Source organism: Dendrobates tinctorius, unplaced genomic scaffold, assembly GCF_039654945.1.
Source record: "Dendrobates tinctorius isolate UK_male_01 unplaced genomic scaffold, ASM3965494v1 ptg000232l, whole genome shotgun sequence".
In the NCBI taxonomy this organism is placed as follows: domain Eukaryota; kingdom Metazoa; phylum Chordata; class Amphibia; order Anura; family Dendrobatidae; genus Dendrobates; species Dendrobates tinctorius.
This window is the reverse complement of record NW_027361899.1, coordinates 19,783,796-19,810,431: the sequence shown is the minus strand read 5'-3', so window position 1 is coordinate 19,810,431 and position 26,636 is coordinate 19,783,796. Positions and strand designations below refer to the sequence as shown.

At 46.1% G+C, this 26,636-nt stretch overlaps 1 protein-coding gene across 1 annotated transcript in view; it reads left to right on the top strand.

Annotated features, from left to right (window-relative positions):
* The first annotated feature begins 236 nt into the window (after nucleotides 1–236).
* Nucleotides 237–26,636, top strand: part of LBR (lamin B receptor) — a 42,638-nt gene continuing 16,238 nt past the window's right edge. The window contains exons 1-5 of the mRNA XM_073556405.1: nucleotides 237–389; nucleotides 18,115–18,292; nucleotides 24,538–24,726; nucleotides 25,354–25,455; nucleotides 26,299–26,473. Of these exons, the coding sequence (XP_073412506.1) occupies nucleotides 18,128–18,292; nucleotides 24,538–24,726; nucleotides 25,354–25,455; nucleotides 26,299–26,473 (631 nt within the window). The 5' untranslated portion in view covers nucleotides 237–389; nucleotides 18,115–18,127. The remainder of the gene's footprint in view (nucleotides 390–18,114; nucleotides 18,293–24,537; nucleotides 24,727–25,353; nucleotides 25,456–26,298; nucleotides 26,474–26,636) is intronic.

Below are 26,636 nucleotides of genomic sequence, written 5' to 3'. Positions count from 1 at the left end.
GTGATGTTACGATTTATTATATAGCCGTGTGACGTGACGTCACGTGACTGGGGGGGGTTATACAGTGTGCTGCCCCCTGCCGGCTCCGGGCTGTATCGCCCTCAGCTCTCCCCCTCACGCGTCCATTTTATCTCACTCAACACTCATAACAGTGGGGGAGGGCGTGGCTTACAATCCCGCCCACCACACTCGTTGTAGCCAATCCCAACGCAGGGGTAGACATGAAATGGCTGTCTGCAGCCAATCAGATGTCTTCGCGCCCAGAATTACTTTTCCGAAGTCGCAGAGCACCGGAGACGGAACCGTTAAGCGGGCGGGACGTCGTGGACTCAGCGCTGAGGAGCAGGTGATCGCTGGATTGCACGGGTCAAGTTATACGGCGAGAGAAGGTAAAGTCTGAGGGGAGAAAGTTTGCTTGTGAGCGGGGAGATGTAATGGCGGCGCCTTCCTGTAGTGTCGGTGGTTGATATATGAGGTGTTTTGCGTTGGAGTTGAGCACTGAAGAGGCGATATCTGAGGGAAACTAATAGTGGAGCCTTGTAAAACTTGGAGAAAGTCCCTTGTCTCCGGGATAGCGACTAGAACGGAGTTGATTTCTTGAGGAAGTGACGTCAGCGGAAGGGGAGGGGGTTCCAGTCCAGAGAAGACCCGAGAGCAGGAAGCTGCTGCCTGGAGAAGTGAGGAATGAGGGGCTGCAGCATGGAGCTGTGAGGAGACCACCGAGGGGCTGCAGCATGGAGCTGTGAGGAGACCACCGAGGGGCCGCACCATGGAGCCTGTGAGAGGAGACCACCGAGGGGCTGCACCATGGAGCCTGTGAGAGGAGACCACCGAGGGGCTGCACCATGGAGCCTGTGAGAGGAGACCCCCGAGGGGCTGCACCATGGAGCCTGTGAGAGGAGACCCCCGAGGGGCCGCACCATGGAGCCTGTGAGAGGAGACCCCCGAGGGGCTGCACCATGGAGCCTGTGAGAGGAGACCCCCGAGGGGCCGCACCGTGGAGCTGTGAGGAGACCACCGAGGGGCTGCAGCATGGAGCTGTGAGGAGACCCCCGAGGGGCTGCACCGTGGAGCCTGTGAGAGGAGACCACCGAGGGGCTGCACCATGGAGCCTGTGAGAGGAGACCACCGAGGGGCTGCACCATGGAGCCTGTGAGAGGAGACCCCCGAGGGGCTGCACCATGGAGCCTGTGAGAGGAGACCCCCGAGGGGCCGCACCATGGAGCCTGTGAGAGGAGACCCCCGAGGGGCTGCACCATGGAGCCTGTGAGAGGAGACCCCCGAGGGGCCGCACCGTGGAGCTGTGAGGAGACCACCGAGGGGCTGCACCATGGAGCTGTGAGGAGACCACCGAGGGGCTGCAGCATGGAGCCTGTGAGAGGAGACCCCCGAGGGGCCGCACCGTGGAGCCTGTGAGAGGAGACCACCGAGGGGCCGCACCGTGGAGCCTGTGAGAGGAGACCCCCCCGAGGGGCCGCACCGTGGAGCCTGTGAGAGGAGACCCCCCCGAGGGGCCGCACCGTGGAGCCTGAGAGGAGACCCCCCCCCGAGGGGCCGCACCGTGGAGCCTGTGAGAGGAGACCCCCCCCGAGGGGCCGCACCGTGGAGCCTGTGAGAGGAGACCCCCCCCCGAGGGGCCGCACCGTGGAGCCTGTGAGAGGAGACCCCCCCCGAGGGGCCGCACCGTGGAGCCTGTGAGAGGAGACCCCCCCCGAGGGGCCGCACCGTGGAGCCTGTGAGAGGAGACCCCCCCCGAGGGGCCGCACCGTGGAGCCTGTGAGAGGAGACCCCCCCCGAGGGGCCGCACCGTGGAGCCTGTGAGAGGAGACCCCCCCCGAGGGGCCGCACCGTGGAGCCTGTGAGAGGAGACCCCCCCCCCCCCGAGGGGCCGCACCGTGGAGCCTGTGAGAGGAGACCCGCACCGTGGAGCCTGTGAGAGGAGACCCCCCCCCCCCCCGAGGGGCCGCACCGTGGAGCCTGTGAGAGGAGACCCCCCCCCCGAGGGGCCGCACCGTGGAGCCTGTGAGAGGAGACCCCCCCCCGAGGGGCCGCACCGTGGAGCCTGTGAGAGGAGACCCCCTCCCGAGGGGCCGCACCGTGGAGCCTGTGAGAGGAGACCCCCCCCCGAGGGGCCGCACCGTGGAGCCTGTGAGAGGAGACCCCCCCCCCCGAGGGGCCGCACCGTGGAGCCTGTGAGAGGAGACCCCCCCCCCGAGGGGCCGCACCGTGGAGCCTGTGAGAGGAGACCCCCCCCCCCGAGGGGCCGCACCGTGGAGCCTGTGAGAGGAGACCCCCCCCGAGGGGCCGCACCGTGGAGCCTGTGAGAGGAGACCCCCCCCCGAGGGGCCGCACCGTGGAGCCTGTGAGAGGAGACCCCCCCCCCGAGGGGCCGCACCGTGGAGCCTGTGAGAGGAGACCCCCCCCGAGGGGCCGCACCGTGGATGAGAGGTGGTGGATAGGGGTGGTCTCACTGGGATGCATTGAGAGTGCTGCCCAGCCCGCCTAATCGAATAGTAGGGGCGTGACTAATAGGCTGAGAACCAGACACTGCATTACCTTTATGTTAACAGCGCCTATGCAAGCCTTTATTGTGCAAATGTATACTAAGCAGTCACCCATTCCATGAATGGAGGTGGTGAGTGGCTGTCTATTTAGCGTTTTGCACCTGTGTTGCCAACATCTTTGCTATATGGGCTGGCTGCATCCTGTAGTGCATTTGTTCAAAGACCTGGGCAGGTAAGCGGTGCTGCTTTTTTTTCTGCCTTTTTTTTTTTTTTTCCTGTTTAGAAGTTGGCAACATTTAGGTGGTAAAAATAACATTTTTCTATCCGATCATGCCATTTTTTTTTTCTTTTTTATACAGACTGCGCTGATGTAAAGCCAACATGAGGGAAATGTTATTAACTGTTTTGTGTGGTGTGATGATTTGGATTAAAGAGGTCATTCAAAGTTTGGAAATTACAAATCGATCAAAATTTACCATTAACCTAAAATATAACGTGTCACGAAAGAACAATCTGTCACTGTGATATGTTGAAGCATTGCAGAGTTATTTTCACATAAAGTGACAAATCAGATTTGACAAAAGAAAAAAAAAAATGACCTGATCACTAATGGGTTAAGATTGCTGTACGATATGTCCTGTTACTTCACTATTGATAAAACCTGATTGCGGTCAATGAAAAGTGTTTAGGATACATCAAGTTTTGTTAATCTGAGGAAAAGATGCCATTTTTAGTTATTCTGTATTCGGAAAGTTTTGTACAGGAGTGGTTTAGTGTCCTTGGTATCCTGGAAAAAAAAAAGAACTTTTCAGATGTCCTGAAGCCATACAGACAGTGTGCAGACAGACATGGTGCAAGTACACGTTGTGTACTGAGGCTGACCTGTACACATACCTTGTGCTGATGATGAATGCCCCCCATATACTGACGAATCCACCTGTCTGCTGTGAGCGCAGTCACCAGCTCCTCGATATGGGAAAATGTGACTGCTGCAAAAAGGGCTGGAGACTGCATTTGGTTAATGTGAAACCAAGAACCTTGTGATGGAGGTCCTGGTATGGGTGGGGGTTATGGCTGTGGCCGGTTTCACATGTTGCGTATCTTCGTAAAAGAAAAATATACTGCATAAATTTATACTTCGTGTTCCTCTGGGACAGAGGAAATCTGCAATGATGCATAATATCAACTATTAGGCCGGGCTCACACTTGCAAGAAACTTGCACGAGTCTCACGTCTCAATACCCGGCACTCAGACCGGAGCACTCAGCTGCATAGAAATATATGTAGCCGCACACTCCGGTCCCGAGTACCGGCGGCAGTTGGCGGGCATTGAGACGCGAAACTCGTGTGAGTTTCTCGCAGGTGTGACCCCGGCCTTAGGGTATGTTTCCACAGTCGGTAAACGCTGCGGATTGGACGCTGTGTACAGCTGCTGCGTCCAACCCGCAGCATCCATATGTTACAGCGTAGAGCAGTGGTCCCCAACCTTTTTTGCACCAGGGACCGTTTTCAAGCAAGACCATTCTTCCATGGCCCGGCAGGGCGGGGATGGAGGTGTGGCAGGGGCGGGGCTTTGGTCATAAGGGGGAGGGGCTATGGACGTGGTTGTAGTGTAGCAGTGCATACTTATAATTAAATAAAATTTATAATGACTCAACTCACCATAGGTTTTGAATAAGTGCTCCATCACCCCCTTCTCCCCATCACTCCCTTCTCCCCATCACTCCCTTCTCCCCATCACTCCCTTCTCCCCATCACTCCCTTCTCCCCATCACTGCCTTCTCCCCATCACTGCCTTCTCCCCATCACTGCCTTCTCCCCATCACTGCCATCTCTCCATCATTGCCTTCACCCCATCACTCCCCTCTCCCCATCATTGCCTTCACCCCATCACTGCTGTCTCCCCATCATTGCCTTCACCCCATCACTGCTGTCTCCCCATCATTGCCTTCACCCCATCACTCCCCTCTCCCCATCATTGCCTTCACCCCATCACTCCCCTCTCCCCATCATTGCCTTCACCCCATCACTCCCCTCTCCCCATCATTGCCTTCACCCCATCACTCCCCTCTCCCCATCATTGCCTTCACCCCATCACTGCTGTCTCTCCATCATTGCCTTCACCCCATCACTGCCGTGCCGTCTCTCCATCACTCCCCTCATGGCCTTCTCCTCATGTCCCCATCTCCTCCAGTGCCAGGCTACACAAACACAGACCAGCACACACACACACAGACACCACCTCTCTCCTCTCACCTGTCCGCCGCCCGCGCATCCTCGCTCTGACACAGTAGCGGCCGCGCTCCTCTCTGTGTCAGTCAGAGACAGGAAGGGTGGGCAGGAAGCTGGACGGGTCCTTGCAGCTCTGCTCCTGCTATTCCCTCTTGAAGGCAGCGGAGCTGCTTGGATCGCTCCCTGGCCGCCGCTAAGAACTGCTGCGCGCCGCCCCAGCCCCCGCTACGCCACTGACCGCCCCTGGCTCCCCTTGTGTCCGCGGACCGGCAAGGGCACTGCAGTGGCCCGGCGGTTGGGGACCCCTGGCGTAGAGGATAGGATTTTATGAAATCCCATCTCCACTATGCGTGTAGGGACGCCTCCGGCGTAACTGGACATGCATCACGTCTTTCTAGACCGCAGCATTTCTACATGTTCTGCGGAGATGCTCCATCTCAGCAAGGTAAATATCACTGTCCTATGTATAGGACATAGTGATTCCACAGAATCACCGTTCGTACAAAAAGCCGGCTGCGCTTTGGACGGAGCGGACATGTGCTGTGTCCAAAGTGCTGCCAATACTAACCGTGGAAGGCAGCATACCCTTAATGCTTCCATTCAAGCAGTACTTTCTGCAGCATAATTTCTATATATTGCACATTTTGATGATAAATTCCCATGTATACTTCAGTGCTGTCTGAAATATACAACAAAATCAGCAATAGTTTTCCTAAAGTACAACCCCTGGCAAAAATTATGGAATCACCGGCCTTGTTGGATGTTCATTCAGTTGTTTAATTTTGTAGAAAAAAAACAGATCACAGACATGACACAAAACTAAAGTAATTTCAAATGGCAACTTTATGGCTTGAAAGAACACTAAAAGAAATCAAGAACAAAAAATGTGGTAGTCAGTAATAGTTACTTTCTTAGACCAAACAGAGGGGAAAAAATTATGGAGTCACTCAATTCTGTGGGGACAAATTATTTTTTTCATTCTGCCTCCAAAAGATCACAGTAAGTGTATGTTCCCATGGTCAGTTAATCCTGCGGGTTGGACGCTGCGTACATCCGCAGCGTCCAGATGTTGAGCATGGTGGATGGGATTTCATGAAATCCCATGTCCACTAAGGTTTGCTCAAACACCCGCTGCTTCCCTGTGGAGACAGATAGGCGGCGCGTCTTTCCAGACCGCAAAAAAAGTGGTTTGGTACCCTGTTAGCCAGAAGAAAAAAAAAAAAGTGCTCTCAGTGAGGGAAACAAAATAGGAATCTTGTGGATGTGATTACCTTTTAATGGCTAACAAATTATAGTGAATGATGTTACAAAGCAAGCTTTCGAGACAGCTTACATCTCTTCATCAGGCTGATATAATTCCCTAGCTGCAGCTTGCCTAAAAGCCAGCGCTCAACAAGTAGCCTGTCCGGCGACTAATCCTAGGTGCAGTTCCCTGTCTGACCTGAGGGTAAGAGCGGCGCCGGAGAGCTGCAAGTTCCAAAGCGGAACTGGAAAGTGGGATATACATAAATCCCTGCAGTCTGTGGGATAACTCCAATAAGCCCCTGCGGTAAATTGTTAGGGCAAGACTAGTTTGCTGTTTTTTATCACATTGTTAGCAGCGGTGGGATAACTAAGATAAGCCCACCTGTACATGTGATAGCTGTGTGCTGGTCAAAAGTCATACAACCCCTTTTCATGACATTCATATCAGTCTGATGAAGAGACGTAAGCTGTCTCGAAAGCTTACTTTGTCTATTTGTTAGCCATTAAAAGGTATCACATCCACAAGATTCCTATTTTGTTTCTCTCACTGAGAGCACTTTATATATTTTTTTCCAGACCGCAGCATTTCTATCTTGCAGAGACACGATTCTCCACAAGATAAATTTCACCCGTACAATGTATTGGACGCGGCGGTTCTGCATGGTTCGAGTAACACATGCGGATTCGCCTGCGTTCAACAGCCGGTGTCGTTTTGGATGCAGCGGACATGTGTTGCTTCCAAAGCACTGTCTAATACTGAACATCTGCACATACAGTGCCTACAAGTAGTATTCAACCCCCTGCAGATTTAGCAGGTTTGATAAGATGCAAATAAGTTAGAGCCTTCAAACTTCACACAAGAGCAGGATTTATTAACAGATGCATAAATCTTACAAACCAAAAAGTTATGTTGCTCAGTTAAATTTTAATAAATTTTAAACATACAAGTGTGGGTCAATTATTATTCAACCCCTAGGTTTAATATTTTGTGGAATAACCCTTGTTTGCAATTACAGCTAATAATCGTCTTTTATAAGACCTGATCAGGCCGGCACAGGTCTCTGGAGTTATCTTGGCCCACTCCTCCATGCAGATCTTCTCCAAGTTATCTAGGTTCTTTGGGTGTCTCATGTGGACTTTAATCTTGAGCTCCTTCCACAAGTTTTCAATTGGGTTAAGGTCAGGAGACTGACTAGGCCACTCCAACACCTTGATTTTTTGCCTCTTGAACCAGGCCTTGGTTTTCTTGGCTGTGTGCTTTGGGTCGTTGTCTTGTTGAAAGATGAAATGACGACCCATCTTAAGATCCTTGATGGAGGAGCGGAGGTTCTTGGCCAAAATCTCCAGGTAGGCCGTGCTATCCATCTTCCCATGGATGCGGACCAGATGGCCAGGCCCCTTGGCTGAGAAACAGCCCCACAGCATGATTCTGCCACCACCATGCTTGACTGTAGGGATGGTATTCTTGGGGTCGTATGCAGTGCCATCCAGTCTCCAAACGTCACGTGTGTGGTTGGCACCAAAGATCTCGATCTTGGTCTCATCAGACCAGAGAACCTTGAACCAGTCTGTCTCAGAGTCCTCCAAGTGATCATGAGCAAACTGTAGACGAGCCTTGACATGACGCTTTGAAAGTAAAGGTACCTTACAGGCTCGTCTGGAACGGAGACCATTGCGGTGGAGTACGTTACTTATGGTATTGACTGAAACCAATGTCCCCACTGCCATGAGATCTTCCCGAAGCTCCTTCCTTGTTGTCCTTGGGTTAGCCTTGACTCTTCGGACAAGCCTGGCCTCGGCACGGGAGGAAACTTTCAAAGGCTGTCCAGGCCGTGGAAGACTAACAGTAGTTCCATAAGCCTTCCACTTCCGGATGATGCTCCCAACAGTGGAGACAGGTAGGCCCAACTCCTTGGAAAGGGTTTTGTACCCCTTGCCAGCCTTGTGACCCTCCACGATCTTGTCTCTGATGGCCTTGGATGCTCCTTTGTCTTTCCCATGTTGACCATGTATGAGTGCTGTTCACAAGTTTGGGGAGGGTCTTAAATAGTCAGAAAAGGCTGGAAAAAGAGATAATTAATCCAAACATGTGAAGCTCATTGTTCTTTGTGCCTGAAATACTTCTTAATACTTTAGGGGAACCAAACAGAATTCTGGTGGTTTGAGGGGTTGAATAATAAATGACCCTCTGAATAAACTTTTCACAATTTAAAAAAAAATTAACCAAAGAAATAACATTCTTTTTTGCTGCAGTGCATTTCACACTTCCAGGCTGATCTACAGTCCAAATGTCACAATGCCAAGTTAATTCCGAATGTGTAAACCTGCTAAATCTGCAGGGGGTTGAATACTACTTGTAGGCACTGTATACCCTAAGGCTCGGCGAATGTCTTGTGCTGAGCGCTTACGCCAGGGTTTCGGTTTAAATCTCTGAAATCAGTGTGGATAAGGTCTGACCGCCTATGATCCTGTTGTGTCCATCTTTTTAGGATTGCATAAATGATCTTTCGGGGGTTTCATCTTAATCGCGTCACTCAGAGATTTAGATGTAAAAACCAATACAAATGCTCAGCATACAGCGCTGGATAAATGTGATCCCAAAAGTTTTGTAAAATGTTGCCTATAAAAGTTTCAAATCAATCCGCAAAAAAAGCAAGTGCCCACTGAGGTCCGTCATCTGTTAACGGAAATAAAGCGGACTTCCACATTACTGGTAGTACAAAGGCTGTAGAAAAGCTAAATGGCCCTCGCCCCCCAAAAGAAATTCAGCAAATTTTGCACTCCCAAAGCCAAATGCCCCCTCCGTTCTGAGCCCCTGTATGCCTAAACCACATTCAGCATCCCCATGTTTGGCATTTCTTTAGCGAGGAGAGCCTGCCTAATTTACAGGTGCGTGTCTCCAGAAGAATGAGCTGGGCACTACTACATACATGTGACTGCAACGTACTGGGGACTACAACGTACGGGCACCACAATGGCAGTTTGCAATTTTCACTCAGCAGCATCCACTGCTACTTGTTTCTGGAAGACACCCATAGAGTCAAAATCGTTACTACACCTGTAGGTAAATTCCCAAAGGAGTATAATTTTCAAAATGGGGTCACTTGAGGGGTTATTCTGCTCTTCTAGTACTTAGGTGCTCTGTTATGAAGTTTGTAAACTATTCTTGCTACAGGAGGAAAATAGTGCTCCGTCCCTCCTGAGTGTCGCCCTATGGCTAAGCAATACTGTACAGCCACGTATGGGGCATTGCCACGTTCAGCAGAAACCTTGGGACAAACTTTGATTCCATTTATACCCATTTCCCAATGTGAAAATTTTAAATCGGGGGTTAAAACAAAATTTTGGGTGGTAAAAATGTATTTTGATTCACTGCCCAATGGTATAAATTTGTGACACCTGTGGTGTCAATATGGTCACTGCACCCATAGATTAATTCATTGAGAGGTGTAGTTTGTAAAATGGGGTCTCTTATGGGAGGGTTCTGCTGTTCTGGCACTTCAGGGGCTCTACCAATGTGACACGGCACCCTCAAACCAGTGGAGGAAAATCTAAACTCCATTATGGCGCGTCTTCTCTTCTCAGCTTTGCACTATGCCTCAAAAGTTAAAAAAAAAAAAGTGTTTGAAAATATAAAAAAATAACAGTTCAAATCACCCCCCTTTCGCCCCAATGAAAATAAAACGATAAAAAAATCAAACCTACACATATTTGGTATCGCCGCGTTCAGAATCGCCCGATATATCAATAAAAAAAAAAAAGGATTAACCTGATCGCTAAATGGCGTAGCGAGAAGAAAAAAAATCAAAACGCCAGAATTGTTGTTTTTGGTCGCCGTGACATTGCATTAAAATGCAATAATGGGCGATCAAAAGAACGTATGTGCACAAAAGTGGTGTCATTAAAAATGTCAGCTCGGCACGCAAAAAATAAACCCTCACCCGAACCGAGATCACGAAAAATGGAGACGCTACGGGTCTTGGAAAATTGCACTATTTTTTTTTTTTTTTTTAAAGCAAATTTTGGAATTTTTTTCACCACTTAGATAAAATAGAACCTAGACATGTTTGGTGTCTAAGAACTCTTAATGACCCGGAGAATCATAATGGCAGGTCAGTTTTAGCATTTGGTGAACCTACAAAAAAAAGCCACAAAAAAAAAAAAAAGTGGGATTGCACTTTTTTTTTTTGCAATTTCACCGAACTTGGAATTCTTTTTCCCCGTTTTTGAGTACAAGACATGGTAAAACAAATGGTGTTCAAAAGTACAACTCGTCCTGCAAAAAAAACCCTCCCACGGCCATATTGCTGAAAAAAAAAAAAAAAGCTATGGCTCTGGAAAGAAGGGGAGCGAAATTTTTTTAAAAGCTCTGGTCATGAAGGGGTTAATAAAAAATTTATGTAAAAATGCGAAATCGATGGTCAACCTTCAGCGCATATGCCGCCCCCGGCGGCGGCCATATTGCTAGAGTCATCTTTCTGGAGCCATCTTGAAGCTACCAGCTCGTTCATAAACGCTGCAGGGTTTGCAACTCCCTTGAACACAGCGTATTACCGCATGGACCCACTGATCCACCGTTCATTTTCTCAAGGGCACAGGATCCAGGACCTGAGTAAGCTCTGCCACTGCGGAGCAGCTCTCTACAGTGGTTATGGAAAGTATTCAGACCCCTTTAATTTTTTCACTCTTTGTTTCATTGCAGCCATTTTGGTAAATTTATTCTTTTTTTTTCTCATTAATGTACACTTTGCATACCATCTTGACTGAAAAAACCCAGAAATGTAGAAATTTTTGCAAATTTATTAAAGAAAAACTGAAATCACATGGTCATAAGTATTCAGACCCTTTGCTCATATTTAAGTCACATGCTGTCCATTTCCTTGTGATCCTCCTTGAGATGGTTCTACTCCTTCATTGGAGTCCAACTCTGTTTAATTAAACGGATAGGACTTGATTTATAAAGGCACACACCTTTCTATTTAAGACCTCACAGTGCATGTCAGACCAAATGAGGATCATGAGGTCAAAGGAACTGGCCATGGAGCTCAGAGACTGAATTGTGGAAGGCACAGATCTGGCCAAGGTTAGAAAAGAATTTCTACAGTACTCAATAATAATAATAATAATCATCTTATATAGCGCCAACATATTCCGCAGCGCTTTACAGTTGAACAGTTTCAAACACAACAGTCATAAGTAACAACGTTAACAATACAATAATTAAAGCGAAATAAGACGACCCTGCTTGTGGAGCTTACAATCTACAATGAGGTGGGGGAGATACAAAGCATAGGTTTGTATTTACAATGATGTATTTACAATGACGGTCCAGCCATCTTCAGGGGGTGGGGGTTAGACTCAAGGTTCCTGAGAGCACAGTGGCCTCCATAATCCTTAAATGGAAGAAGTTTGGGACAACAGAAGTCTTCCTAGACCTGGCCGTCCAGCCAAACTGAGCAATCGTGTGAGAAGAACCTTAGTGAGAGAGGTTAAAAAGAACCCCAAGATCACTGTGGCTGAGCTCCACAGATGCAGTAGGGCGATGGGAGAAAGTTCCACAAAGTCAACTATCACTGCAACCCTCCACCACTCGGGCCTTTATGGCGGAGTGGCCCAACGGAAGCCTCTCCTCAGTGTCAGACATGTGAAAGCCTCATAGTTTGCTAAAAAAAATACATGGACGACTCCCAGACTGTGAGAAATGAGATTCTCTGGTCTAATGAGACGAAGATAAAACTTTTTGGTGATTCTAAGCGGTATGTGTGGAGAAAACCAGGCACTGCTCATCACCTACCTAATATAATCCCAACAGTGAAACATGGTGGTGGCAGCATCATGCTATGGGGGTGTTTTTCAGCTGCAGGGACAGGACAACTGGTTGTAATTGAAGGAAACATGAATGCGGCCAAGTACAGAGATATCCTGAATGAAAACCTGTTCCAGAGTGCTCTGGACCTCAGACTTGGCCGAAGGTTCACTTTCCAACAAGACAATGACCCTAAACACACAGCTAAAATAACAAAGGAGTGGCTTCAGAACAACTCTGTGACCATTCTTGACTGGCCTAGCCAGAGCCCTGAGCTAAAACCAATTGAGCATCTCTGGAGAGACCTGATAATGGCTGTCCACCAATGTTCACCAACCAACCTGACGGAACTGGAGAGGATCTGCAAGGAAGAATGGCAGAGGATCCCCAAATCCAGGTGTGAAAAACTTGTTGCATCATTCCCAAGAAGACTCGTGGCTGTACAAGCTCAAAAGGTGCTTCAACTCAACACTGAGCAAAGGGTCTGAATACTTATGACCATGTGATATTTCAGTTTTGCTATTTTAATAAATTTCCAAACATTTCTGGGTTATTTCAGTCAAGACTGGGTGCAGAGTGTGCATTAATGAGAAAAAAAATGAACTTTTATTGATATTACTAAATAGCTGCAGTGAAACAAAGAGGGAAAAATTTAAAGGGATTCTGAATACTTTCTGTACCCACTGTATATCCAGCAATAGTCTCTGTCAAATGTCTTCACTTCCATGCCTAACCCCAGGGAATCTCGCTTCCATCCTCCTGCTATTGTTCTGCACTTGTTTTTCCTGTAACAGGAAGTTTCCCTCTGGTCATAGCTTGTCCCTCTGCCCAGATTGCAGTTTGCCCACCATGCTATCATCCCAGGATCCCCCCCCTCCCCACTGCCTGCCACGGAGGCTGCACACTTCCCCTCCCTCCCAAGAGGGCCACATCTCTCCCAATCAGTCACTGACCTACAGGATGTCCTAGATCTTGGTCTCTGTCATAGAACGGCTGCCCAATCCTGCAGCCAGTACATGGGTCCCGTCCGCTTCCCTGGGAGTTCAGAACCCTCACGTTTCCCAAACCCACCATGGTAGATCACGCACGAGTTCCAAAAAGTGTGCCAGCGCTAGCTCATCGTCCGGTTCTCCATTGCCTTCAACTCTCTTCAGGATAGCATCCCCCTCTCACCTTCCCTCCATCAGCTCAGAAGTCAGATTCCAGTTCCGATTCTGATCTGGCTCCAAACAAATCTCAAAACCATGGGGCATTGCGGATAATCTGATTCTGGCTGTAAATCAGATCCTTATAGGAAACCAGTCACGTTATTTCAAGCATCTAAACTTTCCCCAGTGCGTTTCTAGTGATGCAATGTGCATCACAAATACGTTTTCTTTATCGCTTCATTGGGGGACACAGATTACCATGGGGTGTATGCTGCTGCTGCTAGGTGGCTGACTTTATGCAAAAACAGAAAATTAGCTCCTCCCCGGCAGTATACACCCACCGACAGACACCAAGTACCTCAATTTGTGCTTAGTGTCTGTAGGAGGGGGACCGGGATCTCCTAGATCCACATTTAACGATTCCTTTTTTCCCTTTTAGGTTTGTGTGTATTAATTTTTTTTTCCCATTTATTTTTCAGATTCCGCTTCAGGAAACGGGGTAAATGTTCACCCTGCTTTCCCATATCACGCGGCTGAGCGAGCAATGTGGTCTTACCCACATCGCAACTCTCAGGACCGCAGGCAGGACCTTTTCCCTATCGCCCTCGAGTGCTACGGGCTGACGACAGGTGGCTGGTCCTAGCTGATTCCCCTTCTCACCCCTCTCCCGGGACAGGGCTGAGAGGAAGACGGCAGTCACCGGTGGTGACTTTCCCCTTCTGACAAAGGGTTGGCGCCGTCTTCTGCACTATTCGGACATGGTGTGGGGACAGAGGACCTTCTTTCCCAGCGGCCTCCCCTCATCACGGGCCCCTGCGGTCATCCTCTTCAGGGAGCATGTGGACGTCAGGTAAGCAGCCTAAACGCTACCACCAGTCCCGTGCTCGCCCCACATAGAAGTCATTGGGGTCAGCGCCGCTGATAGCCGGCAATGCCACTCCCCATTTGAATTTCCCGCCTTTTTTTTTTTGCAGGCGCGCGCCTCACTGCTTTCCACCCACAACCGGGTATTCGTCATTGAAGCAGCAGACAGCGGGTCCCCATCCTCATACCTCCCTCATTTCTGCGGCGTCACGGGCACCGGGTGCATTTCTTCTGGATCAGAGACTCCGGGGGTGGAAACTGGCACAGCGCATCTTACTTTCACTTTGGCTTTCTTCGCTTGTTCACGCCCCATGTAGTGCCATGTAGTGCGCGCGCTTTGCTGGCGCCTTTTCTTATGCCAACACAGAGCTACTTTCTTTTTGTAGCTCCTCAGTCCTCCTTATCCGTGCCCCCCCCCCCCCCCCCGCAGGCTACAGCCAATCGCGCAACACGGCCGCCCAGCACCGCCCATTGCCAAGGTCCTGCGGCTCTCTGGGACCTCGTGTGCGGCACACCACGGATCTCAGCTCGGGGGACACATCTGCTGTCTGCTGCGCATCAGTTTAACGGAGCTGGACACGGTAAGGCTCTTATATTTGAGCCCCTAATTTTAGCCCCCTTGGCAGTACTCCCTCACTCCCTGCATATACTGCAGTCTTCACATGTGCCCAACCCTGCAAGGGCTCCTTATCCTAGACCCACTGCTACCCACTACGCCTGCGCGTGCTGTAAAAAAAAAGTGGGCGTCAGGTCAGTCTTCTCCCTTCTGCCCGTCCTGCAGTCCTTCCTCTGTCTGCCCCACTGGCTAAATCAATTTTTGAAGCATCCGGCGCCTCTCTGCCGTATTTTCGCTTCCGCCTGGGTGGCGAAAGTCATTTCAGCTTGGGCAAAAATTCTTCGCAAGGGCATCTTAGCGGCAGCTCCTCAGGACGAGCTGGCAGATCTAACAGACCAAATTATTCATGCGAGTAAATGCCTTTTAGCCGCCTCCTTGGATGCGACTGGGTGCGTAGCAAGAGCTAACAGCAACATAGTAGCCATACGCCGTATCCTTTGGTTAGTCATGAAGTGCGGACACCACCTCTAAGAAGTCGCTCACCAACCTGGCATTTCACGGTTCTAGGCTCTTTGGCGCCAAGCTGGATCAGATAATTTCCGATGCCACTGGAGGTAAAAGTACCTCCCTTCCCCAGTCTCTGCCTAGACAGTTTTTCAACAGAAAAGCTTCTCGGCCGTTTAGGTCCTTTCGTCCCTTCTCGTATCCGGATACAAAATCGAATTTTCTCCTCCCCCCCCCCCCCCCCCCCCCACAAGCAGACGCTTCTTCCTGTCTCGACCGACCCCCCCCCCCCCCCCCCCCCCCCCAAGACAGCAGTCCCAGACTCCAAGGTTCCTTCAGGCCGTCTCCTCCCTGCTTTACGCCGGAGTTTTGGTTCCCGTTCCTTCAAACGAACGGTTTTCAGGGTTTTGCGTGAATCTCTTCGTAGTTCCAAAAAAAGACGGTTCCCTTCGCCCAGTCTTGGACCTCAAGTTGCTCAATCGCCTCGTGAGGATCCTCCACTTCAAGATGGAGTCCCTGCGCTCGGTGATAGCCTTGATGGAACCCGGAGAGTTCCTCTGCTCTGTGGACATACAGGATGCCTATCTTCACATCCCTGTTTGTTTGCATCATCAGAGATATCTTCGTTCTGCGATTCAAGATAATCACTATCAATTCACAGCCCTGCCCTTCGGCCTAGCCTCCGCTCCCTGTGTCTTTACGAAGGTGATGGCAACAGTCATGGCCATTCTTCGCTCCAGGGGGATTCTCATTATCTCTTATCTGGACGATCTCTTGATCAAGGGCTCGTCCCGCCAAGACTGTCTTTAAAGTCTTCAGATAACTTTGGATACTCTTGCCTGTCTCGGTTGGATAGTCAGCAAAGAGAAGTCCATTCTGTTCCCTACTCAGCGTCTGACTTTTCTTGGGCATGGAATTCGACACAAATTTAGCCCGGGTATTTCTTCCGAGGGACAAGTTTTCAGCCCTTTGCAAGGGCATCAACCCAAAAATCCCTCTTTTTTTCATTATAATAGCGCTGTAATGATGTCCTAAACGCACTTTATATAGTTAGATTGTACCTGCTGATTTAGTCATAAGGGTGTGCTTCCATTTTCTGTTCAGTCTCGATCGTAACCACCCACTCAATTTGACTTCCCTGGTTTCGCCAATGTCACTGGAATCCCAGGCTTACACCGTGTTGAGCCAGCGGCGCTTGCACACTGTGTTGCTTGGAGCTGCGATTGCGCAGTGTCAAGCGAGGAGCTGGACGTCACGGCGCATGTGCGTCTCCCCAATCAACATCGCACAAGCGCTTCCAGCTCGACACTGCACAAGCGCAGGATTCCAGTGATGTCAGCGCAATCAGGGAAATCGATCAAATTGAATAGGCGGCGACGCCTGTGACTGAGCTTAAAATTGAAGCATACCCCTATGAGTAAATGAGCAGGTACAATCTAATTATGTAAAGTGCTTTTTGGACATCATTACAGCTCTGTTTTTAACGAAAAAACATGTAAGGCCCGTTTCACAAGTTTTCTGCGTCAGTCAAATTCAACTGTTTTTACAGAATGACGGATCCGTCGAAATTAGTGAAAAACTGATGCAACTGATCAGTTTTTTTGACCGATCCATCTAGCGGATCCACCAAAAAAATGGATCTGTTTCATCAGTTGCATCCGTTTTTGTTTTTTTTTTTTTCATCCGTTTATTACGTTTTTCTAACGGATCTGTCGAAACTGCAGATTTTGGAATTGAAAGGACACGATTCTGGAGAGAGAGATCTGTCACCGTCCGCCTTTTTGACGCAGACAAAATGTCGCTATGGACGCTTTGTTTTTTTGTTTTTCCAGACGGACGCAGCGGAAGGCCATCCGTCACAATCCGCCGCCAATACAAGTCTATGGGGAAAATAACAGATCCGCCAGGCAAATCCGTCACATCCTTTTTTTTTTTTTTTTTTTTTTTTTTTTCCCCAAACGGCGGATTGTGACTGCCTGAAAACGGAAGTGTGAAAATTCTTTAGTGATGCATATTACATCACGGGCCAGTTTAGATGCTTGAAATGACTTGTCATGTTCCCTTTAACGTAAACAACTTGGAGACTTTACCCTCTGAGCACACCGTATCCTTCAGGAAGAAGCGCCTTCCCCCATGCTTCTGCCAACCTCCAAGAATTTGACTGAATCGTTACCAGGGAATGGGAGCACCAAGAAAACCATTTTCAGAGATGAAAACGCATGGAGATCTTATATCCCTTTGCATTCAACCTGCTACAGAAAAGGGCTGAATCTCCCTCGGTGGAACCCCTCAGTCTACCGTCTCTCCACTAACGTCATCCTCCTTTCTGATGTGGCCTCGTTAAAGGATCCCTCTGGCAAAAACACGAAGGCAGTTTAAGTTGCCAGTATAATTATCTGGTCAGAAAACACACCTCCGCTTAAAGAATATCAATACATGCTGTAGAGATGCTCACTACAGAAAAAAGCCTCAGCAACGGCAAGAAAAAAACATCAGTGTTTTCTAAAGTGGTTGATGGTGATGCATACAAATATCAGTCTCACTCAGCCAATGTGTAGAGAAGAGTGAACTGTCCCTACTTTTTTCTGTCTGGACACCTACCTAGGTGCGGAGGTTAGCACCCTAACACACCCTATAAGACGTAAAGTGAGAAACAGAGGGCCAGATGGCCTGTATCCCTTTGTCAACTAGATACTTGAGTCTTCATGGGTGCAACCAGATGTATTAACAAAATCAACTAATAAATGTGAAAGAGATAGAGGTAGTCCAGACACTTGATTACTGGCAAAACACGTACTGATCTTTAGATTATGTGGGTACATGACTGCTGGATAATGCCATGTTTTACAAGGACTCCACTAAGCATAACTTATGGCAGAAGAGGGGGTACTAGGGTTTGTTCCTTCTCTACATTGATAGGTAGAAATACCGCATGGCCTGGAGTGGTGAGGGTTACCTACCACAATCGCTGCACCCCTGGTTTGCAGCATAACCTTAATTCCAAACCTTTTTTGTTTTGTCTTGTATACAGATTTCACCTCTTGTCCGCGAGATATGGTTTCTTCATCTACTTGTAAAAACCTTATTTGCCTGCATTGTTCTTTTGAGTATTGTGGCTCAGATTGTACAGATGATTTTCGGCTCAGTGGGGATGGTTTAAATAGGGGAGAACTTTTGTAGTGGGTGGATTTCATAGCCAATGTTCCATGGCATATTGTAAAAGAAATAATCTTTTTTTCCTAACTTTTATTGCAGCAAAGCTTTGAGAATGCCAAGCCGAAGGTTCAACAATGGAGATGGCGCTATGGGAAAATGGCCGGGGAGCAGTCTCTACTTTGAAATCAAAATTGTGTCGTTTGATGCCTCCAAACAGCTTTATTCTGTGGTGTTTAAGGACGGGACGGATATGGAGCTTAAAGAAAGTGACATTCGGGTGAGAATCTGTTTTTTTTACGCTTTACCTTTTTTGTCAGTTCTGCCCAATTACCTTCAAATCTGAACATAAATACGTAACAAAGCTGAAAGGTAACAGAACAATCAGTCTGTTGCAAGTGAGAAAATTGATTGGCGCACGATTCCTGAAGTCTCATTGCACACATGGCTTATTTTTAAAATCTGCAGCATGTCAATACTTTCAGTGTTTTTTTCTGCAAATTTCACCCATTTTAACGAGCGAGTTAAAGGGAATCTGTCACCCCTTTTTTGAGATATCATATAATGATATTCAATTGTGTGTCACATAAGGATTCTCTTAGTACTTTTGCTTCCTCCTGACCCTGCACCTTTCATGCATAAATACCTTTTTTATATTGGTTCAGATGTATGTAAACTGCTGCTGTCCGGTCCGCTGGGCGGGGCTTATTCAACTGCTCCCCCCCCCCTGTCTTGCTCTACACAAGAAGAAATGCGTAGAGCAAGACAGGGAGGGGAGGAGCAGGTGAATAAGCCCCGCCCAGCGGACCGGACAGCGGCAGTTTACATACATCTGAACCAATATAAAAAAGGTATTTATGCATGAAAGGTGCGGGGTCAGGGGGAAGCAAAAGTAGTAAGAGAATCCTTATGTGACACACAATTGAATGATATCATTATATGATATCTCAAAAAAAGGGGTGACAGATTCCCTTTAAACCCTGCAACTGAAACACATGAAGAAAAAAAAAAACACTTATTTTAATTGGCGTATTTTATGCCAAGAGATGCAGAAATTTAAGTACAGTGCCTTGTGAAAGTTTTTGGCCCCCTGGAACTTTTCAACCTTTTCCCACATATCATGCTTCAAACATAAAGATACCAAATGTAAATTTTTGGTGAAGAATCACCAACAAGTGGGACATAATTGTGAAGTTGAACGAAATGTGTCGGTTATTTTACATTTTTGTGGAAATTCAAAAACTGAAAAGTGGGGCCTGCAATATTATTCAACCCAGCAAACTCACTCCAGAAGTTCATTGTGGATCTCTGAATGATCCTATGTTGTCCTAAATGATGATAAATATAATCCACCTGTGTGTAATCAAGTCTCCGTATAAAAGCACGTGCTCTGTGATAGTCTCAGGGTTCTGTTTAAAGCACAGAGAGCATCATGAAGACCAAGGAACACAATAGACAGGTCCGTGATGCTGTTGTGGAGAAGTTTAAAGCCGGATTTGGATACAAAATGATTTCCAAAACTTTTAAACATCCCAAGGAGCACTGTGCAAGCGATCATATTGAAATGGAAGGAGTATCATACCACTGCAAATCTAATAGAGACCCGGCCGTCCTAAACTTTAATCTCAAACAAGGAGAAGATCAGAGATGCAGCCAAGAGGCCCATGATCACTCTGGATGAACTGCAGAGATCTATAGCTGAGGTGGGACAGTCTGTCCATAGGACAGCAATCAGTCGTACACTGCACAAATCTGGACTTTATGGAAGAATGGCAAGAAGGGAGCCATTTCTCAAAGATATCCATAAAAAGTGTCGTTTAAAGTTTGCAACAAGCCACCTGGGAGACACACCAAACATGTGGAAGAAGGTGCTCTGATCAGATGAAACCAAAATCGAACTTTTTGGCAACAATGCCAAACGATATGATTGGCGTAAAGGCAACACAGCTCATCAAAAAAATAATTTTTTATTTTTATATAGCGCTAACATTCCGCAGCGCTTTACAGTTTGCACACATTATCATCACTGTCCCCGATGGGGCTCTCAATCTAAATTCCCTATCAGTATGTCTTTGGAATGTGGGAGGAAACCCACGCAAACACAGGGAGAACATACAGACTCCTTGCAAATGTCCTTTTTCTTCAGCAGGGACAGGGAAGATGGTTAACCCTTTCGGACCAGAGCCTGTTTTTGCCTTCATGACCGGGCCAATTTTATCAATTCTGACCAGTGTCACATTGAGGTCGTAACTCTAGAACGCTTCAACGGATCCTGCTGATTCTGACATTGTTTTCTCGCGACATATTGTACTTCATGATAGTGGTAACATTTCTTCCATATAACTTGCGTTTATTTGTGAAAAAAAGTACATTTGGCAAAAATGTAGAAAATTTTGCAATTTTCCAACTTTGAATTTTTATGCCCTTAAATCAGCGAGATGTGGCACACAAAAAACTGAATAAGTAACATTTCCCACATGTTTACTTTACATCAGCACAATTTTGGAACCAAAATTTTTTTTTGTTAGGAAGTTATAAGGGTTAAAAGTTGACCAGCGATGTCTCATTTTTAAAACAAAATTTACAAAACCATTTTTTTTACGGACCACCTCACATTTGAAGTGAGTTTGGGGTTTATTATCTCTTCAGATGCTTCACATGAATGAATGGAATGTGGAGGGAAAAAAGAAACATTTCCTTTTCTTTCACAAAAATTTTCCTTTAGACCTTTTATTTTTACTTTTTCACAAAGGTAACAGGAGAAAATGGACTATACATTTTGCTTTGCAATTCCTCCTGAGCATGCCGATACCCCATATGTTGGAGAATGCTACTGTTTGGGCGCACGGCAGGGCTTGAAAGGGAAGGAGCGCCATATGACTTTTGGAATGCAAAATTGGCTGGAATCGATAGTGGACGCCATGTTACGTTTGGAGAGCCCCTGACATGCATAAACAGTGGAAACCCCCAACAAGTGACCCCGTTTTGGAAACTAGACCCCTTAGGGAACTTATTTAGATGTGTATTGAGCACCTTGAACCCACAGGTGCATCACAGAAGTTTATAACATAGAGCTGTGGAAATAAAAAAAAAGCAACATTTTTCACAAATCGTTTTAGCTTCATATTTTGCATTTTCATAAGGGTAACAGGAGAAATTACTCCATACAATTTGTTGAGCAATTTCTCCTGAGCACGCCGATACCCTATATGTGGGACAATACTACTGTTTGGGCGCATGGCAGGGCTTGAAAGGGAAGGAGCACCATTTGACTTTTGGAATGCAAAATTGGCTGGAATCGACAGCGGAAGTCATGTTGCGTTTGGAGAGCCCCTGATGTGCCTAATCAGAGATTTACACAGAAACCCTGGTGTAAGCGCTCAGCGCAGAGCGCAGGATAAATGTGGGCCAAGCCTTACTGCGATCTTTGGGAGGCAGAATGAAAAAACCAATAGCCTGTGTAGAAGTATTTTTTTTTTTTTTTATATGCCGTTCCTTGTGCGGTATTAGTGATTAGGTGACTTTATTCTTCGAGTCGGTACGATACTAGATTTATACTGGGTTTTTATGTTTGGCAGCTGTCACACACTAAAAAAATGCTTTTTATTGCGAAAACTAGTTTTTTCCTCACCACATTTTGAGAGCTATAATTTTTTTCATATTTTGGCCCACAGAGTCATATGTGATGGCTTGTTTTTTGCGGAATGAGCTGACGTTTTTATTGGTACCATTTTCGGGCACATGAAAATTTTTGATCGCTTTCTATTCTGATTTTTGGGAGACAGAATGATCAAACGCCAGGAATTCTGGAAATTTTTTATTTAATGATGTTTTGTGGGTAGTAAAATTAATAAGGCAGCTTTATTCTCCAGGTCAGTACGATTGCAGTGATACCACATTTTATATTTTTTTTTTAACGTTTTGCTGTTTTTGCACAAAAACTATTTTATAGAAAAAATAATTGTTTTTGCATTGCTTTATTCTGAAAGCTATAACTTTTTTATTTTTACGCTGTTGGAGCTGGATGGCGGCTTGTTTTTTGCGGGACAAGATGATGTTTTCATTGGTACCATTTTTATTTTGATATGACTTTTTGATCGTGTCGTATTCTACTTTTTGTGTGGCGACATGATGAAAAATCAAAGGTTTTTCCTCCTTTTTTTTTTTTTTTTCTTTTTATGAAGTGCACTGAAGGCATGAACAAGTGTGACCATTTTATAGGTTGGCTCCTTCCGTGCACGGTGATACCCAATATGTGTACTTTTTTTGTTTTTAAAAAAAAAATAAATAAATATATATATATATATATATATATATATATATATATATATATATATATATATATATATATATATATTATAGTGTATTCATTGGTTTAATATTTTTCTTTTTTTTAATATATTATTTTTTTTTTTTTTCACTATTTTACTTAGTCCCTGTATGAGACTTCTTTTCATTTGTCAGATCACTGGTCTCTTACAATGCAATACACATGTATTGCATTGCAAGAGACCTGTCAGTGCTGCAGAGGGAGATCCCTTGTTAGACTCAGCTGCAGGCTGAGCCTAACAAGCCACCGTAGCTGACAGAGCCAGAGGACATCACGTGACCTCCGGCTGCCAGGCAACGTTGATCTGACTGCGGGGGGGCGTCTGAAAGGTAAAAATAGCAGGGGTCTCCTCCTGCTATCTTCTAAATGCCGCGATCGCGGCATCTAGAAGATAGCAAAGGGTTAACACCATTAGGACCTGATCTAATCAGGTCCCAATGTCACCTGTCAGAGCAACGACTCTGCACAGGAATCGCAGCGCTTGCAGGCTCCTGGGGGTCCTGAGAGCTGCGAGACCACCCACCGTAGACAAACGTCGGCGCTGCACAAAGCCCAGCTAGTGCCGACGTTTAACTACTGTGGGCGGTCGGGAAGCGGTTACAATTGATGGGAAGATGGATGGAGCCAAATAAGGACCATTTTTGAAGAAAACTTGGAGTCTGCAAAAGACCTGAGACTGTGACAGATTTGTCTTCTAAGGCTGTGTGCACACGCTGCGGAAAAGGTGCGGATTCATCCGCGCGGATTTTGTACAATCCGCAGGTGAAACCGCAGGTCAAAAGACCTGCGGATTGCTCTGCGGTTTTGCCCTGCGGTTTTTCATCTCCTCAATGGAGGAGATGGCAAACCGCAGGAGAATCCGCAGAAAGAATTGACATGTCAATTCTTTCTGCGGATTGAAAACCGCAGATAATCCGCGCGGAAAATTCCGCACCGTCTGCACTGCGGTTTTTGATTCCCATAGGGAATCATTGTACTGTACACCGCAGCAGAAACTGCTGCGGGTCCGCAGCGGCCAAAACCGCTGCGGAACCGCAGCAAAATCCGCAGCGTGTGCACACAGCCTAACAAAACAATGATCCCAAACATAAAGCAAAATCTACAATGGAATGGTTCAGAAATAAACGTATCCAGGTGTTAGAATGGCCAAGTCACAGTCCAGACCTGAATCCAATCGAGAATCTGTGGAAAGAGCTGAAAACTGCTGTTCACAAACTATCTCCATCCAACCTCACTGAGCGCGAGCTGTTTGCCAAGGAAGAATGGGCAAGAATTTCAGTCTCTCGATGTACAAAACTGAAAGAGACCTACCCCAAGTGACTTGCAGCTGTTATCGCCTCAAATGGTGGCGCAACAAAGTATTGAGTTAAAAGGGCCGAATAATATTGCACGCCCCACTTCTCAGCTTTTTGAATTTCCACAAAAATTTAAAATAACCAATAAATTTCGTTCAACTTCACAATTGTGTCCCACTTGTTGATTCTTCACCAAAAATTTACATTTGGTATCTTTGTTTTGAAGCATGATATGTGGGAAACGGTTGAAAAGTTCCAGGGGGCCGGAAACTTTTGCAAGGCACTGTATATACAGCATTAGAGCATATAGATGTAAATATGGGAGGGCATCTCTTTTAACCAGTTCAGGACCAGGACATTTATCTCTATTTCTAACAAGGCACATTTTCAGGTTTATTGTACATGTGGTTTTAAAAAGCTGTATATTTTTTAATTTTTTCGTTTATTCTGTTTTTTTGCATAAGGCCGTGAAGGACTTCGGGGGGTGGGGGTGGAAGCTTTACAATATATATATATTTTTTTAAATGTGATTTTTTTTTTTTTTTTTTTCTCCTGTAAATGGGGCTGATGTACTAACCCCAGTCACAGTGGAAATTACTGGCCGAATGACAGCTAAATAGGTCTTCAAGGACCCATCAGCTCTTGCTCCCTCCCTAGATCTAGTAATCACATGATTGCTGGGTCCGGCGCAGGGATTTCCATTAGCGCCTCCTATTACGTTTATACAGCACTGCTTCAGCGCTCGCACTGTATACCATAATAAACAGTCCGTGCCTTTGCTATTGAGAGCTTAGATGTGTCTGACAGCCGGCATCCCACAATCGCCTGAAGCAGGTAATGTTGCCTTTTTTTTCTTTCTAATTTTCATTGATTATTTACTACTTTACGTTCTTACTACAGTCTTTGAATATTTTCCGAAACAAGAAAGGTTCTACCTCTCCTTCAAGAAGAAGTAGAAGCAGAAGCAGGACAAGGTCTCGCTCACCTGCTCGCTCTCCGGGACGTACTCCAAAGTCAGCCAAGAAGTCATCACCAGCTGTCAGAGATAGCCGGAAGGGGGATTATTTAAAAGTTCACCTTACTCCACTGGTAAAACATTATTTTTTTTTTTTTTTTTCGCTTTTCTTTTCTTTGTATTTTTTTTCAAACATTTTGTTGCTGTCCGTGAGTAATTATGACATATTCAGTTGTCATGCCAGGACTGATTAACATGTGGACTTCATTCTGGAAAGCGTTCCAGATTGTTCCATGTGTTTTGGTTGGCAACAAAAATCTGTCAGAAAGTAGTCTGACTAAGAAAGGTGTTAAGCTTGTATTTTGTATAATTAGGTCTTTTTTCTACCTATGTAGCTATGTCTGTAAATTCCCCACTTTATATAGTTGAGTACTTTATAAACTATTTCCAAGAGTCCTTGAAGAATTCTGTTTAAATGACAATTTATGCCCAATCCCAATAGTTCATAGATTAAGGTTGAAAAAAGAGACGAGTCCATATTGTTCAACCTATAAACTAACACGTTGATGCAATATCATGTGAGTAGAGAGCTCCACAGTCTGCTCTTACAGTAACACAAAAAAAAAAAAAAAAAAAAAGACTACCTGTGATGATGGAAATCCTTCCCTCTAGACGTTGAGGATGCCCCCCAATGTATAGCAAGTTTGTCTCCTGGTGCAATTGCACAGCTTTTCAACTCATCTTACACATTTCTTTTTTAGAAGTTGGAAGACTTTAATATTGTAACAAGAAATGGCGACAACATCAATGCAAGAAATGTCGAGCTACACAAAGAGCCGGCATTCGATCAGGCAGAGGAAGAGGTGAGATTTCACAGTCCAGTGAGCGGGCTTCTTATTAACAGTGCTGCATGTATGATAATAGTTTAGTTTTCGTTTACAAGTACTTCAGCCATGTCCAGGAAAGTATAATGTTAGTTTCATAGGCTTCTACCGACCCTCCCTTCTCCATTCGTGCTGCAGATAGTCCCATCTCCAGCAAGCTGTGTCTGCTCCACAGGTTTTAATCCATTGCGATGAATGAAACGCATTTATCTTTCATTGCAGATTTGACTTTTTTGTTCATTTTTTAGGTGTCTGAACCTAGCCTTTAAAAGGATTATTCAAGTACGAGGACAAGGTCTACCGACTTCTGAATATGGTGACCTTGTGCGTTGTGCATACAGTCATGATTCTTCAGCATTGTCGCTGCAAGCGGTTACACGTTTGCGTGTGTGTATGATGACTAGACATTTCCATGTTTTCTCCATTCACTTCTATTGAGAAAAGTTGGAAGCGGCTAGTCGGGATGTGACTTCATGTGTAATTGTCATGCGTGCGGTGATGCGACTGCTCTCCAGGGAATCATGACAGTGTGTGTACCTCGCAGTCTCCGAGTGACTGCAGACTTTGCTCCCAAACCTGGACGTCCCCTTTAAAGGTCCAGTGCTGTTATTGATCTACTAACCCAAATCACTTAATACGCTTTTCAGTTCTGTTTGATTTTTAACAAACGTTTTTATAAATTGTCGACATCAGCTAGTGTCATTGATTATGCTGACCTCTTCCTTGATGATGATTATTTTATTGTTTTGTTTAATTTGACATACTTTTAGGTCTCGGGCACCCACAATATTCTAACTTTTTTATTCTTTTTTTTATTTTCAGGTAGAAATAGAAGGAATGCAAATAAAAAATGAAAAAGTTTTGCACTATGTCCAAAGAAAGCAATATTTTGCAGACTACGATAAAGACATTCATCAAGAATTTATATCGAAGCCAGCTGTCACTGAGAAAATTGTGCCCGTGGAGATGCCGATGGTAGAATTTGGAGGAGCTGTAGGTGAGTCACCTGTTTTTGTTTTTTTTTGTTTGTTTTTTTTTTTTTTTGTACTAATTTCCTTACGTTTGGATTTTCTGCTCACATTGATCAAGTAAAAATATTTTAAGTATGCAATGCAGTGAAATAGAAAACACTGCATTTTGTCCTGTCAGGGAAAAGAAAG